This window comes from Eubalaena glacialis, chromosome 8 (assembly GCF_028564815.1).
Source record: "Eubalaena glacialis isolate mEubGla1 chromosome 8, mEubGla1.1.hap2.+ XY, whole genome shotgun sequence".
Classification (NCBI taxonomy): Eukaryota; Metazoa; Chordata; class Mammalia; order Artiodactyla; family Balaenidae; genus Eubalaena; species Eubalaena glacialis.
Window position 1 is genome coordinate 116440268 of NC_083723.1, and position 13665 is coordinate 116453932.

The window sequence follows — 13665 nt, forward strand, 5'->3', positions numbered from 1 at the left end:
TACAGTAAGATGAGCATAAAATTAAGAGGAAACATTGCTGTAGCATCCAAGTGCATGTATGAAACTTTTTCTAATAATTCATTTTCATGTTATTTTACAAAAGTATCAGTTTGCAAAGAACTGGAAATTTAGAAAATAAAGATCTGATCCTTTACCACAGATTGTTTGAGAATCACTCTAAGTGATCTAAGATGATTCTAAGATACCTGATAGTCAAAGAAGAGACTGAGATAATACAAGGATTGTACAGTTTCAGGTGGCTGAAAGGAACCAGAAAACAATGTGTCAGGCTTAGAGGGAAAGGTCACAGAATCCTAGATACTCCGTGTGAGTTGTTCTTATGTCTGAAGAGTACATTTTAGTCGCTCCTGAGGCCTTTTATCTCTAATGCAAATCAAGGCTATGGGGAGACTTCATCTCTGAAAATTGCATTTGGGGCTTAGAGGGATTTTGAATTTATAGTATCATCTCTGACATCTTTTTAGTTTGGCTCTTGCTTGATGTGAGATCTGCTGAGGCTGGTACCTCCGTGTGTCTAGCCAGGTTATGTTCCTGCAGTAATGATGGGGTATGGGGTGGGAACAGCATATTCTGTAGTTGTGAATGTCAGAGAAGAAAATTTTTTTCTCTGTCCTCTTAGGTTTGGTATTTGGGGGTCTGTGAATCAATCTGACAAAAGACAGGTTAGCAAGAGAAAAAACTAGGTTTATTTACGTGTGCAACCTGCATATACACAAGAGTGCTCAGTGAGTAACTCAAAGGGGTGGTTAGAATTTGGGACTTACAAACCATCCTAATAGGGGAAGAAATGTACGTAGGATGAAACAAATGGCTTCTTAGAAGGGGTGAGAGGGATAAAGGGCATTTAATGGAACAACAGATGACGTTTTGGAAAGATCAGCGAGCCCTTAGGAGAATAGTGGGGGCTGGGTTTTCTTGTGTGCTGCCGATTTATTGTCTCAGAGGAGATTAGTTTTGCTCCAGGGCAGGGGGTTTATGACAACTGAGTTCGTATGGGAGGCTCTACTTTTAGGTGGATAAGGGATTTCAGAAACTCAAACGTTTTCAGTTTACAATCATTTTTATGCCATAATGGCTTATTCTGGACCCCTTCCTGAAACTGGTTGCTTTTTCATGAAATCCTGACACAGCAGTTAAGACACTGCAGTCACCAGTTATGGAAATCTGTCACAGAACAAATGCTTTGGCCTTTCTTGTGCTGTGAGGGTGGACTTTGATTGTCAGAGTTTGTCCCTTTTTATACAAAAACTGAGGCATTAGGATCACTTCATTAGTGTTCAGATGACTGGTGATCCTCTGGTCTAAAGCTTTGTAATTATTACTCTAGAATAAATTCTAATGTTTATTTGCTTCATTTTTAATCTTTCAAGAGGTTTCCCTCCAGCCCACCCCAGCTGTCACTTACCGCACCACTGGGGGCATTCTCGACTTCTACGTGTTCTTGGGAAACACTCCAGAGCAAGTGGTTCAAGAGTATCAAGAGGTAAATTTATAATGTTATGGTTATGACTGAGAAAATTGTAAATAAGAGCAAAGAAATGTAAATTTAATATGCAAGTGTGACTCACAAACATATGCTATTATAAGGAGCTATTATAAATGTGCTATTACAAATTGATCCGAACCTCAATGATTTATTAAAGGGGCTAGCATTCTAATATTAAGGAAATAGTGTGTTGGAAAGTGGGGTATGTTTTGTGCCCCCAAACTAATGCGTAGAAAAAGTTTTGTTAAAAATAGAGTATTTGCTAACTTTCATTTCACATCATTCTTTCAGCTCATTGGACGGCCAGCCCTACCCTCATACTGGGCACTTGGGTTTCATCTCAGTCGTTATGACTATGGAACCCTGGGTAACATGAAAGAAGTCATGGAGAGAAACCGTGCCGCACAGCTGCCTTACGTAAGTAAGGCAGCAAAAAATCCTCCAAAAATAAAAGAATTTTCTTGGGGAATAAGAACAATTGTTTATACTCTCTCCTCCTGAGTTTTTTTAAAAAATATACAACAAAAATATTTTTATATATTCAGAATGCTGGACTTCTTTGTTGGGCCAACCATTCCTTGAAGGAACTGGTTTTCTTATACTTACTGTATTGATGACATTCTACACAATGCATTCTTATTTGTATTCTCAAGGCATTTCTTTCCCTAGTTTAAGGGAACAAAAGAATACAGTTTATACATGTAATAAAATATTTTTATGATTTAAGTGGCTAAATTTGAATGTGTCTATTATATAATGAGTAGCGAGGTCTTACAAGAGATGCAAAGAGAAACGCCCAGTAGTCTCTGGAATAATCCTCTTCTCTCCCTTACCCCATTCCCTTGGAGGCAGATGCTTAGGTCTTGGAGCAAGAGTCAATTTCATTCTGGGCTCCACTATTTTCATACAAGTAAAATTAGGAAAGAGCAAATGCTAAAGAAGGCTTGAAGTGGAAGAGAAACAACAATACAAAATGTGGTGTAGTCAAATGCGGGAGAAGTGGGAGAGACAGTCCCGTCTCTCCTTTATCTTGTGGATGACACAGCATTTAGGTAATGGATATGTTTTGATAGCCTTAGTGATATTTTTTGTAACTGTTGTGGTTTGTTTGTTAGATTGGTTTTCAATGCCGGAGCGCCAGGCAACAAGGTAGGGTGATGCAGCTAATCTGATTCCAGGGGTGGGCTCATAAATTGTGGACGTTGTGTATTCTTTCAGGACGTTCAGCATGCTGATATTGATTATATGCATGAGAGGAAGGACTTCACTTATGATCCAGTAAATTTTAAGGGCTTCCCTGAGTTTGTTAAAGAGTTACACAATAACGGACAAAAATTGGTCATCATTGTGGTATGTGCTATCCTCTTATTCCCCCACATCAGGTCCTTGCTCTTCCTTGTCATTACGCCCCCTCCCCCTCCCTCATCCCTCAATCCCCAGTTTCCTTTCAGTGGTTCTAGCTCAAAGCTAGGTCCCTCATTGTATTTTTCCCTTTCTTAGGATCCAGCCATCTCCAACAACTCTTCCCCAAGTAATCCCTATGGCCCGTATGACAGGGGTTCAGATATGAAGATATGGGTGAATGCTTCAGATGGAGTGACTCCACTCATTGGGGAGGTATCTTAATGGGGAAGTGGGGGCTGGTGGAGGGGCTGTGGCAGTGTGTGTGTGTGTGTGTGTGTGTGTGTGTGTGTCTGTAATTGTTTTGTTTTACATTTTCAGATGCCTTATATATGCTGGGGATCAACTTGCCCTTGTCCTTTCATCCTCAAATACCTACCAGTCATCCCAGTTCTTACATTCCCTTCACAGCAAAGTCCCTTTAAACAATAGACTTAGATACTGAATGTCCACCTCCTCACCTCACCCCCCATTCACTTTTTTTTAAAATTTATTCATTTTATTTATTTATGTTTGGCTACGTTGGGTCTTCGTTGCTGTGTGCGGGCTTTCTCTAGTTGCGGCGAGCAGGGACTACTCTTTGTTGCGGTGCACAGGCTTCTCGTTGCGGTGGCTTCTCTTGTCGCAGAGCATGGGCTCTAGGCGCACGGGCTTCAGTAGTTGTGGCACGCAGGCTCAGTAGTTGTGGCACACAGGCTTAGTTGCTCCGCGGCATGTGAGATCTTCTCGGACCAGGGCTCGAACCCATGTCCCCTGCGTTGGCAGGCGGATTCTTAACCACTGCACCACAAGGGAAGTACCCCCCATTCACTCTTCAGCTGACTGCAGTCTACTTTCCTCCCCCGTCACTCCACTGATGCTGCTTTGGCACCAGTTACCTCCTAACTGGCAAATCCAATGAAACTATTTCATTCCTCTTCTTACTCAGTTTTTCTGTTATTTGGCAAGTTTGACTAGTTCTTTCTCAAACTTATTTGTCCTTGTTTTCCATGAAGGTGTTATCTGCTGGTGCACTTCTAACACCTCTGCTGACCTGAGTGCCTAGTGTCTGAGAAGAAGTGGATAGGAAGAGAATAGAGAAGAGTAATTGATGGTTAGAAACCATAACTTGTTATGGGTCAGTTGAAATTATACAGTACTCTCCCTCATTTACCATTCCTAGGATTGGGAGTAGAGAAAGTATGAGGGAAGGGTGAGGCAGAGTTGAAGATTAGCGAAGACTTAACCATTTTTTTGAAATAAGTTTTTTCTCAAGTGACTATTTGACTCCTCCTATTTAGTCTAAATATTTAAAGCACTCTACATTCCTAATTGAAAAGGACCTGTGCCTGGGCACCTCTGTTGCCATGATCGTATTAGGAATTTCTTTGTACTCTGTTTTACTCTGTATTCATTTAACTTCCTTTGATCAATGTTTTTCTTTTCCTCCTGCAGGTCTGGCCTGGAAAAACTGTGTTTCCTGATTACACCGACCCCAAGTGTACTGCTTGGTGGGCAAATGAATGTGAGCTTTTCCACAATCAAGTAGAATTTGATGGAATCTGGATTGTGAGTTCTTAACATTTTGATTACTAGGCGGCTAACATTCAGACTGTGTATCTCTATACCATCGAGTCATGGAGCACAGGGGGAAGAGGAGGAGAGGAAAGCAAGTATGGCAATAATTCTAGGTATTCTCTCTCTTACTATTCAAATAATCTTACCAAAACATGTAGCTTAGACTTCAAAATCAGATTGTTAGAAGTGGAAGGAAGTAAACCGAGATATCTGTTTTTTCCGAGCCTAGCTCTCCTTTTACAAATGAATGAGCTGAAGTAAAAATAGGTCATATACTCCTTACGTTGTCACAAAGTACACAAATTGTTCAATTGTCACTTCAGGGCTCTTTCACTTGGATCTGTTGGATAAACTGATCAGAGCCAAAGTACTCAAGTGAGCGACAGAACTGTGGTTGCAGAAAGGACAAATGTCTCACATGACGTCAAATGAAAACAAATGCAAAGCAGCAGGTGTCCGGCACAATTTACAGAGCTCTAGAGTTGAACTTTTTTCTATTTATAAGAGAAAGGTAGAAAATGAAAACAATACAAAGAGCTAAACAGATGAGGAGAGCTAAAGTGATATCAACCAAAGACATCTACCATCAATATTTCAGTATGCATCTTTCCAGAGCCCTCACTTGCACAGCTGTGGGTACATGCTTGTTCTCTCACTCTCTCTGCATATGTTTGTATTATATATGTATATGCATTTATATGTGTGTGTATTCATAGCTATATTTGAATATTTAGAGAATGTATAAGTTGATATACATGGGACCATATAAATTAAAATATTTTTCACCTAATATTTTTGGAAAATTTTCATTTTCCATGATTATATACATATATCATTTTGAAGGGATTTTAAGAAGCTTCTCCACAAAGCCTTCAATGGGTAGAGAAGACAGGACAGGAACATCTATTTCTCTCCTTAACATAAGAACCTCGTTAAAAAAAGAAATATCTAGAATCATTTCTCTGAGTCCTAAAAAAAAGAAAGACACCATCAGTGCAACATACGAGGACATGTTACTTTTTCTTAATAGTCTTTATTCTTTGTCTTCTAGGATATGAATGAAGTCTCCAACTTCGTGGATGGTTCAGTTTCAGGATGTTCCACAAGCGATCTAAATTATCCCCCATTCACTCCCAGTAAGTGCTGATTAGTTTGATTAAAGTGGCAATGAATATCTGGTATTTTAAATTCATAAGGATAGATATGAATAACCTGGCAAGGGATTTTTTACATAAATTGCATAGGGGAAGGAAAATGTGGGTACTGTAAAAAGAAAACTAGGAAAGAAAATCAAAACACTCTATGCTTTCCTAAATGAGGCGTAAATTCAAAAGGGGCAATCAATCTAGTCCTTCTACCTACATCTGAGCTGTTTCTGTTCCAGAGAAGATATGGTGCAGAAGCCAGAGGTTAGTGGTTAGTTCATTTTCCTTTCAAGTGTGTACCCAGATAGGTTAGGGCTAACCAGAGAGAGACTAGGTAACCAGGTTAGGTCTTCATATGAAGGTCAAGTCTGGTAATGTCAAGACAGTGAAGAACAGATTTGGACCATAAAATAAAAGGAAGCCAGAACCCATGGCTTGTTGGGGGCGGGGGAGGGGCGGGTCAACGTCAGAGTCAGTGAATATGATGCTAGTGAGTTCTGATTGAACTTTGAACAACACTGTATCCCAGGGTGTGGCCCTGGAATCACAGCATTTATTGTAGTTTGAAGAAATCTAGAGGCTCACAGACAAATTGTATCTTGACTAAGAAAGGAATGAGCTGCTAGAATTATAGCATCTTATGAAAACTTCCAGTCTGATGGAAAAATAGGAAATTAGGGCAGATGGGTCAGGATCAAATGCTGAGAGACTCAGATGGGAGGCTTCATTCTTTTGGTGATAGAAATTATTTAAGTTTTAGAGGGAAACATGACAGTCAAATGGTTTTGGAAATATTGATCTGGCATTAATGTGTGCTTCTAAGATGAATTAGAAGATCAATAGATCAGAGTTAAATAAGCCATTAAGAAAATTATTGCAATGGTTAAGACAAAGGTAATTTGGATCTGAACCATAGTGGTGCAAGGGGAGCAGAAAAGATTGGGTGAATGAAAGAGAGATTGGTCAGTCATCCCTTATAACAGCTTAGAGAAAGGGTGAGAAATTAATTTACACTTTCATCTAATATTTTTATTCTTGGACCGCTTAATTTAGCTCAGTTTGAAGACTTCAGATTTAACTTCAAGTCTAACTGGATCCACTTACTTCCAAATACTTGCCTCTGGTCACATGTGCACCCAGGTGGGAGAATGTGTATGGGTCAGCACAATTTTTTTTATATATCAGAGAAACTACTGAGAGTATATATCCTTCTGATAGTGAGGAAGCTGTATGATCATTTCCAGGATGGCCACAAAAAATGCCTCCCTAGGGAGCAACAATTTCAGGTGATAGTCGAGAAACAGGGAATATGCATCTCAGGCTCTCATTGACTGATCCCTCTTTTGTCGCAGGAATCTTGGATGGGTACCTGTTCTGCAAGAGTCTCTGCATGGATGCAGTACAGCACTGGGGCAAGCAGTACGATGTCCACAATCTGTATGGCTACTCCATGGCAATTGCCACAGCAGAGTAAGGCCATTATTGCTATGGACTTAATATATGGTCAGATTTACTTAATACATGATCAAATTCTTAGTCTCACTAGATGCCAGTTGCCGGTGTGTTATTTTTAAGAACTCAGCAAGGGAGATTTGTTCAAGGTGGTGGAGTAGAAGGACGTGTGCTCACTTCCTCTTGAGAGAGCACCGGAATCACAAATAACTTCTGAACAATCATTGACAGGAAGACACTGGAGCTCACCAAAAAAGATACCCCACATCCAAAAACAAAGGAGAAGCCTCAATGAGACAGTAGGAGGGGCACAATCACAATAAAATCAAATCCCATAACCACTGGGTGGGTGACTCACAAACTGGAGAGCATTTATACCACAGAAGTCCACCCACTGGAGTGAAGGTTCTGAGCCCCAGGTCAGGCTTCCGAAGCTGGGGGTCTGGCAATGAGAGGAAGAATTCCCAGAGAATCAGACTTTGAAGGCTAGTGGGATTTGATTGCAGGACTTCGACAGGACAGGGGGAAACAGAGACCCCACTCTTGGAGGGCACACACAAAGTAGTGTGCATATCAGGACCCAGGGGGAAGGAGCAGTGACCCCATAGGAGACTGAACCAGACCTACCTGCTAGTGTTGGAGGGTTTCCTGCAGAGGTGGGGGGCAGCTGTGGCTCACCACAGGGACAAGGACACTGGCAGCAGAAGTTCTGGGAAGTACTCATTGGTTTGAGCCCTCCTGGAGTCCGCCATTAGCCCCACCAAAAAGCCTGTAGTCTCCAGTACAGGGTCACCTCAGACCAAACAACCAACAAGGAGGGAACTCAGCCCCACCCATCAGCAGACAAGCAGATTAAAGTTTTACTGAGCTCTGTCCACCAGAGCAAAACCCAGCTCTACCCACCACCAGTCCCTCCCATCAGGAAGCTTGCACAAGCCTCTTAGATAGCCTCATCCACCAGAGGGCATACAGCAGAAGCAAGAAGAACTACAGTCCTGCAGCCTGTGGAACGAAAACCACATTCACAGAAAGATAGACAAAATGAAAAGGCAGAGGACCATGTACCAGATGAAGGAACAAGATAAAACCCCAGAAAAACAACTAAATGAAGTGGAGATAGGCAAACTTCCAGAAAAAGAATTCAGAATAATGATAATGAAGATGATCCAGGACCTCGGAAAAAGAATGGAGGCAAAGATTGAGAAGATGCAAGAAATGATTAACAAAGACCTAGAAGAATTAAAGAACAAACAAACAGAGGTGAACAATACAATAACTGAAATGAAAACTACACTAGAAGGAATGAATAGCAGAATAACTGAGGCAGAAGAACAGATAAGTGACCTGGAAGGCAGAATGGTGGAAATCACTGCTGCAGAACAGATTAAAGAAAAAAGAATGAAAAGAAATGAAGACGGCCTAAGAGACCTTTGGGACAACATTAAATGCACTGACATTCACATTATAGGGGTCCCAGAAGGAGAAGAGAGAGAGAAAGGACCCAAAAAAATATTTGAAGAGATTATAGTTGAAAACTTCCCTAACATGGGAAAGGAAATAGCCACCCAAGTCCAGGAAGCGCAGAGAGTCCCAGGCAGGATAAACCCAAGGAGAAACACACCGAGACACATAGTAATCAAACTGACAAACATTAAAGACAGAGAAAAATTATTAAAAGCAACAACAGAAAAACAACAAACAACATACAAGGGAACTCCCATTAAGGTTAACAGCTGATTTCTCAGCAGAAACTCTACAAGCCAGAAGGGAGTGGCACGATATATTTAAAGTGATGAAAGGGAAGAACCTACAACCAAGATGACTCTACCCGGCAAAGATCTCATTCAGATTTGACAGAGAAATCAAAAGCTTTACAGACAAGTGAAAGCTAAGAGAATTCAGCACCACCAAACCAGCTCTACAACAAATGCTAAAGGAACTTCTCTAAGTGGTAAACACAAGAGAAGGAAAGGACCTACAAAAACAAACTCAAAACAATTAAGAAAATGGTAACAGGAAAATACATATCGATAATAACCTTAAATGTGAATGGATTAAGTGCTCCACCCAGAAGACACAGGCTCCCTGAATGGATACAAAAACAAGACCCATATATATGCTGTCTACAAGAGACCCACTTCAGACCTAGGGACACATACAGACTGAAAGTGAGGGGATAGAAAAAGATATTCCATGCAAATGGAAATCAAAAGAGAACTGGAGTAGCAATACTCATATCAGATAAAATAGACTTTAAAATAAGAATGTTACAAGAGACAAGGAAGGACACTACATAATGATCAAGGGATCAACCCAAGAAGAAGATATAACAATTATAAATATATATGCACCCAACATAGGAGCACCTCAATACATAAGGCAACTGCTAACAGCTATAAAAGAGTAAATCAACAGTAACACAATAATAGTGGGGGACTTTGACACCTCACTTATACCAATGGACAGATCATGCAGACAGAAAATTAATAAGGAAACACAAGCTTTAAATGACACAATAGACCAGATAGATTTAATTGATATTTATAGGACAGTCCATCCAAAAACAGCAGATTACACTTTCTTCTCAAGTGCACACAGAACATTCTCCAGGATAGATCACATCTGGGGTCATAAATCAAGCCTCAGTAAATTTAAGAAAATTGAAATCATATCAAGCATCTTTTCCGACCACAATGCTATGAGATTAGAAATAAATTACAAGGGAAAAAATGTAAAAAACACAAACACAGGGAGGCTAAACAATACGTTGCTAAATAACCAAGAGATCACTGAAGAAATCAAAGGGGAAAATCAAAAAATACCTGGAGAAAAATGACAATGAAAACACGACAATCCAAAACCTATGGGATGCAGCAAAAGCAGTTCTAAGAGGGAAGTTTATAGCAATACAATCCTACCTCAAGAAACAAGAAACATCTCAAATAAACAATCTAACCTTACACCTAAAGAAACTAGAGAAAGAAGAGCAAACAAAACCCAAAGTTAGTAGAAGGAAAGAAATCATACAGATCAGAGCAGAAATAAATGAAATAGAAACAAAGAAAACAATAGCAAAGATCAATAAAACTAAAAGCTGGTTCTTTGAGAATATAAACAAAATTGATAAACCATTAGCCAGACTCATCAAGAAAAAGAGGGAGAGGACTCAAATCAATAAAATCAGAAATGAAAAAGGAGAAGTTACAACAGACACCGCAGAAATACAAAGCATCCTAAGAGACTACTATAAGCAACTCTATGCCAATGAAATGGACAACCTGGAAGAAATGGACAAATTCTTAGAAAGGTATAACCTTCCAAGACTGAACCAGGAAGAAATAGAAAATATGAACAGACCAATCACAAGTAATGAAATTGAAACTGTGATTAAAAATCTTCCAACAAACAAAAGTCCAGGACCAGATGGCTTCACAGGTGAATTCTATCAAACATTTAGAGAAGAGCTAACACCCATCCTTCTCAAACTCTTCCAAAAAATCGCTGGGGAAGGAACACTCCCAAACTCATTCTATGAGGCCAACATCACCCTGATACCAAAACCAGACAAAGATACTACAAAAAAAGAAAATTACAGACCAATATCACTGATGAATATAGATACAAAAATCCTCAACAAAATACCAGCAAACAGAATCCAACAACACATTAAAAGGATCATGCACCATGATCAAGTGGGGTTTATCCCAGGGATGCAGGGATTCTTCAATATATGCAAATCAATCAATGTGATACACCCAATTAACAAATTGAAGAATAAAAACCATATGATCATCTCAATAGATGCAGCAAAAGCTTTTGACAAAATTCAACACCCATTTATGATAAAAACTCTCCAGAAAATGGGCATAGAGGGAACCTACTTCAACATAATAAAGGCCATATATGACAAACCCACAGCCAACATCATTCTCAGTGGTGAAAAACTGAAACCGTTTTCTCTAAGATTAGGAGCAAGACAAGGTTGCCCACTCTCACCACTATTATTCAACATAGTTTTGGAAGTTTTAGCCACAGCAATCAGAGAAGAAAAAGAAATAAAAGGAATACAAATTGGAAAAGAAGAAGTAAAACTGTCATTGTTTGCAGATGACAAGATACTATACATACAGTATCCTAAAGATGCTACCAGAAAACTACTAGAGCTAATCAATGAATTTGGTAAAGTAGCAGGATAAAAAATTAATGCACAGAAATCTCTTCCATTCCTATACACTAACAACAAAAAATCTGAAAGAGAAATTAAGGAAACGTTTACCATTTACCATTGTAACAAAAAGAATAAAACACCTAGGAATAAACCTACCTAAGGAGACAAAATACCTGTATGCAGAAAACTATAAGACACTGATGAAAGAAATTAAAGACAATACAAACAGATGGAGAGATATACCGTGTATTTGGATCGGAAGAATCAACATTATGAAAATGACTATACTACCCAAAGCAATCTGCAGATTCAGTGCAATCCCTATCAAACTACCAATGGTGTTCTTCACAAAACTAGAGCAAAAAATTTCACAATTTGTGTGGAAACACAAAAGACCTCGAATAGTCAATGCAATACTGAGAAAGAAAAACAGAGCTGGAGGAATCAGGCTCCCTACCTTCAGACTATACTACAAAGCTACAGTAATGAAGACAGTATGGTACTGGCACGAAAACAGAAATATAGATCAATGGAACAGGATAGAAAGCCCAGAGATAAACTCACACACCTATGGTCAACTAATTTATGACAAAGGAGGAAAAGACAATGGAGAAAAGACAGCCTCTTCAATAAGTGGTGCTGGGAAAACTGGACAGCTACATGTAAAAGAATGAAATTAGAACACTCCCTAACACCATACACAAAAATAAACTCAAAATGGATTAAAGACCTAAATGTAAGGCCAGACATTATACAACTCTTAGAGGAAAACATAGGAAGAACACTCTGTGACATAAATCACAGCAAGATTTTTTTTGAACCATCTCCCAGAGTAATGGAAATAAAAGCAAAAATAAACAAATAGGACCTAATGAAACGTAAAAGCTTTTGCACAGCAAAGGAAACTATAAACAAGATGAAAAGACAACCCTCAGAATGGGAGAAAATATTTGCAAACGAATCAATGGACAAAGGATTAATCTCCAAAATATATAAACAGCTCGTGCAGCTCAATATTAAAAAAACAAACAACCCAATCCAAAAATGGGCAGAGGACCTAGATAGACATTTCTCCAAAGAAGACATACAGATGGCCAAGAGGCACATGAAAAGCTGCTCAACATCTCTAATTAGAGAAATGCAAATCAAAACTACAATGAGGTATCACCTCACACTGGTTAGAATGGACGTCATCAGAAAATCTACAAACAACAAATGCTGGAGAGGGTGTGGAGAAAAGGGAACCCTCTTGCACTGTTGGTGGGAATGTAAATTGATACAGCCACTATGGAGAACAGTATGGAGTTTCCTTAAAAAACTAAAAATAGAATTACCATATGACCCAGCAATCCCACTACTGAGCCTTTACCCAGAGAAAACCATAATTCAAAAAGACACATGCACCCTAGTGTTCATTGCAGCACTATTTACGATAGCCAGGTCATGGAAGCAACCTAAATGCCCATCAACAGACGAATGGATAGAGAAGATGTGGTGCATTTATACAATGGAATATTACTCAGCCATAAAAAGGAACGAAATTGGGTCATTTGTTGAGACGTGGATGGACCTAGAGACTGTCATACAGAGTGAAGTAAGTCAGAAAGAGAAAAACAAATATCGTATATTAACACATATATGTTGAATCTAGAAAAGTGGTACAGATGAAGACACAGATGTAGAGAACAAACATATGGACACCAAGGGGGGAAGGCGGGGGTGGTGGTGGTGGTGGGATGAATTGGGAGGTTGGGATGGACATGTATACACTGATATGTATAAAATAGATAACTAATAAGAACCTGCTATATTAAAAAAAAATAAAACAGCAATACAGAAAAAAGAATGTAAAAAAAAAAATTTGGCAAGATAAGTATGGTTGTTATTATGGAATGAGTTAAGAAAACCCTGGTCACATAGGGAGGAAGGAATCCAGTAAGTATTTGTGTACTGTGTATAATGAAAGACAGAATGAATGAATGAATGAATGGAAGGTTGGAAGAAAGAAAGAGAAGTAATTTGACCAAGGTCAAACAGGTAATAAAATGTAAGAGCAAAATTTGGACTCATTTCTGCATGAGTCCAAGGCCCATGTATTTTCCTCTCTGCCATACTGTTATAGACTGGTGTATGGAGGGTTAGGTAACTTTAGACTTCATTTGCTTTGGGGTTTTAGGTAGTGGCTCAGTATCCTTCTACTGAACTTTGAAATTATGGAGTTAATGATGTACATAAAATGCCTAAAACAAACAAAATGAAATATAAACATACTCAGTGGTACAGTCTGCTCCCAAAAGCAACTCTAACTCTACAGGAGAGGACTAGAAGAGAAGAGTGAGGTATTAACTTGAGATCCTCAATATTATCACTCTATCCTCTGGGCTAAGACACGCTAAGGTCACACATTGACTCCCTAAGTCTCTCTCCCTTTCTAG

General features: G+C 39.2%; 1 protein-coding gene across 2 annotated transcripts in view; it reads left to right on the forward strand.

Moving 5' to 3' along the window:
- The window catches only part of MGAM (maltase-glucoamylase), a 79308-nt gene that overhangs the window by 15614 nt on the left and 50029 nt on the right, over positions 1 to 13665 (forward strand). For both annotated transcript variants that reach the window (XM_061198119.1, XM_061198120.1), the window contains exons 8-14: positions 1392 to 1504; positions 1799 to 1924; positions 2726 to 2857; positions 3008 to 3124; positions 4343 to 4456; positions 5517 to 5601; positions 6963 to 7080. In XM_061198119.1, coding sequence (XP_061054102.1) covers positions 1392 to 1504; positions 1799 to 1924; positions 2726 to 2857; positions 3008 to 3124; positions 4343 to 4456; positions 5517 to 5601; positions 6963 to 7080 — 805 coding nt within the window. The remainder of the gene's footprint in view (positions 1 to 1391; positions 1505 to 1798; positions 1925 to 2725; positions 2858 to 3007; positions 3125 to 4342; positions 4457 to 5516; positions 5602 to 6962; positions 7081 to 13665) is intronic.